Source organism: Prunus dulcis, chromosome 7 (genome assembly GCF_902201215.1).
Source record: "Prunus dulcis chromosome 7, ALMONDv2, whole genome shotgun sequence".
Lineage (NCBI taxonomy): Eukaryota > Viridiplantae > Streptophyta > Magnoliopsida > Rosales > Rosaceae > Prunus > Prunus dulcis.
Window position 1 is genome coordinate 4,110,563 of NC_047656.1, and position 6,179 is coordinate 4,116,741.

Sequence of the window (6,179 nt, forward strand, 5' to 3'; positions counted from 1 at the left end):
ATGGGTTAAAAGTTGACTTTTTGTTCCGGAAGGAATCTGGGGATTTTAGTAGTACTGTTGCTTAGAGCGTCGAGATGAATCCATAGAGACGTAGTGGGCTCAAATTGGAGTTATATTGAAGAAGTTACGACCAAAAGAAGGCCAGTGGCACAATCGTAATTATTTCGAACTCAGTTTTTTTTAAAACCCAGATCTCCCTTTCTCTCTCATCTCACGCGAAACCTCACACACTCTCTCTCTCTCTCTCTCTCTTCCGTTCAGCCAGTCGCAATGTTAGTGGCATCCGGCCGCATTTCTGGCCACGTCCGGCAGTCTCCGGCTATAATTTTGGTCCCATTTTCTTCGCCTCTCTCTCCTCTACACATCCATACCAATTTCCAGCCCTCAAATCCAAGGAATTAAACCCAAAATTCGAGCCAAAGTGAGCCGAAAAATGGGCTGTTTCAAACAGTGGCCACCGACGCCTATTCCGGCCAACTCCGGCCATCACCCACCACCAAATCACTTCCAAAACACTCCCCTACCTTCCCTATGTGATTTCCCTCAAAGACCCGACCCAATTTCAAGTAGTAATTTTCAAATCCAAACCCAAAACTTTCTAGGTTTTTCAAAGACAAAATCATTCATTCGAGGGTTTTAACGGTTGAATTGATCTTCGAGCAAAGGTATAAAGTTACTCCCCTTGATGTTCTTGATCTGCAAGTATGAATATTGGCTAGCCGTTTGGAGTTTTCTAATCATTGGAAAATGGCTCTACACACCCATTGGCGGTGGTGTGCGTCAGCGGGTGTCAAGGTTGGGCTTTGGTCCTAAAATGATCCCCACGTCATCCTGAGCCGGAAGGTATGCTCGGATTTCATTTTGATTACCGTTTGACTGTCGATCGGATATCGCACATTACTTCATTCTCAAATATGTTGATCTAGGCACCTCTAGCATCGTGTAGAAATTCGTGGATCGAGAATTGGAGTCCTAGATACTCCAATTCAATAATTCAAAGTTTAGGTAAACGGTAACCGTACGATTGTACGATCACGAGCGATTCGACCGTTTGATTCGGACCAAACTTGCAGAGCATGTTTAGTAAAGTGTGTTGAACCTATAGGAACTCTCGGATTGGTAATCGGAGGTCGTGGACCCCACAGTGTACCGGTTTGACCATTATGGGAAATTAATCGCGTATTCAATCTTGAGTGTTTTCAGACCATTCCACCTGTCAAAAATGTTGAAAATGGGCCTAGGAACCTTCTTAAGTTAAGTATACGCACTTTTGAGGTCAGGGGACAAGGTTTTGATTAAATAATTGTGGTTGAGCTATTTTATTAATTAAATGTTTTAATTGCTTAAATAGGTACTCGAGCTTCATTGAACCCACGGGAAGGACCCTCGAAGGGTCAAACTAGCTCAGATGCTCAGTGAGTGGACTTTTCTTTTATACATGAATTTTGTGCAGTAAAATTTTTATTATTTCTCTAGAATGAATTATTTATGATTTTTCTTTCCAAGCAATGAGTTTAAATCCAAATATTTTTATTAAATTCTGTTTATGTGTAAACGTGAATGGTTTGGAAGGTAGAAAATGAAATGATAACAGGATTTAAGGATTTAATGAGAAATAGAATTATAATTTTTTCAGGAAAGGTTTTTAAACAACCATAGGTACCCAAAATGTTGCCTTCGGATAAATTGTTGCCTTCGGTTATAATGATGTCCACAGACATCCTTGTTGCCTTTCGTTGAGTCAGCGTGCATTTGACAGTTGCTCCGCTAGTCTGAGGGATATCCGAACACTGAGAAGCGAGGAATGCGACTCAGGTTGACCAAGTGTCCCTGAGAGCGAGGAATGCGGCTCGAGTTGACTTTGTTTTACCAACGCCTGAGAGGATGTGTCGCTTATATGACACTTGGAATTGACGGATAATGTGGAAAATAAATATAAAATCATGGAATTGACAGTTTTATTATAGGTACACCTAGGGGGAAAAGGAATTTTTTCTTTACAATGCTTTTAATTGGTTTTGATGATTTGACTGAATGTATGATCGGTTATATGCATATAGATATGCATGCTTGATTTTTGTACGAATATAGAACATGGATATAAATGAATTTTCAAATGTTTTAACAGTGGGGTTAGTATGTTGATATTATATTTTTCAAAACTTTCTTTTGTCCACTCACATTTTTAAATGTTTTGCGCCCCCAGGCAGTAGCCATGTACCAAAGCACCACCACCGAGCGATCATCACCACGATTCATCCTTTTCTCTCTATGTAGGGTTTCTATTGTAATCGAACTATTCCTGTAAATTAAATTGATTAGTATTGCTCTAAAATTGCCCTAGGGTTTTAAGGCCTGAAGCCATAAAGATTTGTTGTTGGTTGTGTGTGTCCTACCATTGTGCATGTTGAACGTTTGTGGATATGAATTTTTTTTCGGACAGGTGTAAATTTTTGGGAAACGAGCAATTTACAGAGGGGACTCCCTAAAAAGAAATTTTGAATTTTAGTTAGAAGGGCAATTTCATCAAGTGTGTTTGGCACCTGCCAGGTGTCGGAAATGCACAGGGTTCGGCTCAGATTCCAAAGTGAAATTTGGGTCGGGTCCTATCAAAATTGGTTGATAGGATAAGATTTTTTTATATAATTAAAATGCGAGTATGCAATATACAATCAATTGACATTAGATGAATAGACTCAAGACATTTCAATTATTAGGTAATGTTTTCATTCTCTAATGTGAAATTCACACTCAAACACCTAGACAAGATACGCCGGGGGACATGGGAGCATTTGTGACTATTATACCCAATATGGGAATAATTTTACTCTATACCATATTAGAATGTAACATTTGATCCAAAACTAATTGATGATGAATGAGGAGACTCAAATTTATTTAAATTATTAGACAAAGCTTTTACTCTCAGATGTGGTGTGAGACTCACACAATCAACGTTTTTTAAATAGTAAATTTGATTTTTCCCCTTCAAATTAATTTTTCTTACCTGCAGCCCATCAATTTACTTTTTTATAAATAAAATTTAATTTTTATAAGAAAAACCGGATGACTAAGATTCAACTTAGCAAGTTACCTAATGACGCTTACAATTTTATTTATTGTAACTTACAGATCCCTCAAATACACCTCCTTAAAATTTGAGTTGTCTTGGCAATTGTTGTTTGTCCATTTATCGTGTTGAATATACTTTCAACATATTTACTTGGCCACTATCCATTTCATTAAGTTTTTAAGATTCAAATGGTGTTTTAAATTGGCTTAAATTTAGGAATTTTTTAGGATAAGTTATTTCTTTTTTTAATAAATATTTTTTGGTCGTATGTCTTAAATAATCAAATTTAGAATAAACTAATGTACCTATTATTTAAAAAAATTAAATATACCTATTCTCTAAAAAGACACATTTTAAAATTTTTATGAAGAAACATTTATTTATTTTTACTTATCTTCTTAGTAAAATATACATACATTATTTATTTATGTTATGTTTATTATTATTTATGTTTTACTGTTTTGTTTTTTTTTCTTCTTATATGTTTATTGTTATTAATATTTACGTGTATTGTCATTTTTGTTGTGGAAAAAAAAAACAAATGTTCTCTTTGAACAAAAAGAAAAAGACACTTTTAAAAATAAATAAATAAAATTTTCATTTTTCTTATTTATATGTTTTTTAATATGGTGGTAATAAAGTTGTAAAAAAACCAACACATTCAATAAGGATAAATTTGGAAAATATAAATTAGTTTATGTGATACATTAATGACATTGTTTTAAGTATAAAGAAAGTGACACATGTCATGAGTTAAATGGAGAAGGTCCAAAAGAGAAGGTTAGAGAGAAGGTTGCTAGCATTCCCCTTTATCTATTACTATCATAATAACTTCACGGGCCGATGATTTTAAAAATTATTTAAAAATAATCTTCATGCACTTCACTTCAATAGGAACATAGAGAAAAAAAATGATTAAAGAATAACTATTTTGAATTTTGTATTATAAAAATAATTATTCGAAATTGATTATAAAATAAAAAGAGAATGTGGGGACAAATGTCAAGACAAAAGTGCGTTGGCACAAATGCAACGTGTGATGTGAGTGAGTGAGTTGCTAAATATTAAAAAAAATAAATAAATATATATATATATATATTAAAGCCGCCAGCGGACTAGGCACTAGATTTGACGACCACGTGTTTTCTGCTCCAGATAACATTCACAGTACCTGACCCGAACAAAAAAATATTTTTTAAAAATAATCTCAACATACCTACTATACCAAGCAACATACTTAAAGTAATTTTTATTTATATTTTTGGTAAAAAAATTAATACCTCTTCACCAACCAGGTTATTTAGCATTAAATCCCCTTTATATCCTCCAAACAAAAGACAACAAATTATTTCTAAAATAAGTTAAAAAGTAATTTAAAAAGCGCTTTTAGGTTGTCATCAATCTTATCCCCGCCGTAAATCACCATGCTCCTCATCTTCTTCCACCAAATCTCACTCTCCATTTTCCACTAAAAATACCAGTCACTGTCTCTCTCTCTCTCTCTCTCTCTCAACCACAAAACCATGCTCTCCCCAACGCCATTTTCTCTCATCTGCGCCTTTCTTCTCTGTTTGCCTCTCACCATAATCTTCACCATCACAAGCCCAACCACCACCATCCCCACCCAAATCCCCCAATCCCTAAAACTCACCAAAACCTACCAAAAAATCAACCTAATTTCACCGCCAAAATCCCTCCCATTAGATGACGACTCGCTCTTCCACCTCGCCACCCGTGTCAAGTCTCGCCCGCCTTGCTCCGATCGTCCCAAAATCGCCTTCCTCTTCCTAACCACCACCCCTCTTCCCTTCTCCCCTCTCTGGGAATGCTTCTTCAACCAAACCCCCAAAACCCATTTCTCTATATATGTCCACGCTGACCCGAGATTCCCCTACGACCCACCGTTTTCTGGCGTCTTCGCCCACCGGGTCATCCCCTCCCAACCCGCCCAGCGATTCACCTCCACTCTCATCTCCGCGACTCGTCGTTTGCTCGCCCACGCCCTCCTCGATGACCCCAAGAACGCCATGTTCGCGCTTCTCTCTCCTTCTTGTATCCCCATCCGGTCCTTCAACTTCACGTACCAAACCCTCGCTCGATCAAAGAAGAGCTTCATCGAGATTTTAGACAACGAGATCGGGGCGTACGACAGGTGGGCGGCCCGTGGGGAGGACGCAATGCTGCCACAGGTGAAGCTGGAGGAGTTTCGGATCGGGTCCCAATTCTGGATCCTGAAGCGGAAGCATGCGAGGGTGGTTGTGGGTGACCACCAGCTCTGGTCCAAGTTCAAGCTACCGTGCCAGCGTTGGGACACGTGTTACCCTGAGGAAAATTACTTTCCTACCTTCCTGAACATGAGAGAACCGGGCGGGTGTGTGCCCGCTACCCTCACGCACGTGGACTGGCGCGGGAGATTCGATGGCCACCCCCGCACGTATCAGGCCTCCGACTTGGGGCCCCATTTGATCACCACCTTGAGAAACGACAGGCCGAAATACGGTGACGAGAAGGAGAGCGGCAACGGCTCTGATTGGTCTTTGACAGAACGGCGGGACCCATTTCTGTTCGCAAGGAAGTTCCCGCAGGATGCGATTGGACCGTTGATGAGTATGGCCAATGACGTCATCTTCAAGGATTAAGATGCGATGGCATATTTAGGATTTTTTTTTTTTTTGGTTTGTAATTTAAAAATGAATTTATTAACAAAAAGGAAAAAAAACAAAACAAAACCGGGACAAACCCGGTGGGTTTGAGCAGCAAAATGTATATATTTTTCATTTATTGTTTTTTGGGGTGAGTTTCTTGGTTTTTCCAAAGTGGAAAAACGTGTTTGGTTAAGCCTAAGAGGTGCAATGTCTCTTTTTAGACTTTTATGAGTGGTAGTGTTTTGGCTTTATAGATTCTCCTACGGCCGAACTAAGCGATTGTCAATGATCAAAAGCTTTGCCCTTTAACAAACTTAAAAGGACCTTAATGTTTTGTTTTCGTGGGAATTGACTAACTTTGGCTCTTTTTTCTTATGTAGTTGACGCATGTTTTAATGTCTGCCATTCATCGTGTCACGCGACATAATAGATGTCATGTATTGGGTAGCGGCATAGTCGGG

At 38.4% G+C, this 6,179-nt stretch overlaps 1 protein-coding gene across 1 annotated transcript; it reads left to right on the forward strand.

The window, feature by feature from the left end:
- The first annotated feature begins 4,555 nt into the window (after window positions 1–4,555).
- LOC117635679 (glycosyltransferase BC10-like) lies at window positions 4,556–5,765 on the forward strand. The gene has a single exon (XM_034370018.1). The coding sequence runs from the start codon at window positions 4,597–4,599 to the stop codon at window positions 5,710–5,712; it is 1,116 nt and encodes a 371-aa protein (XP_034225909.1). The 5' UTR covers window positions 4,556–4,596; the 3' UTR covers window positions 5,713–5,765.
- Window positions 5,766–6,179: the final 414 nt, after the last annotated feature.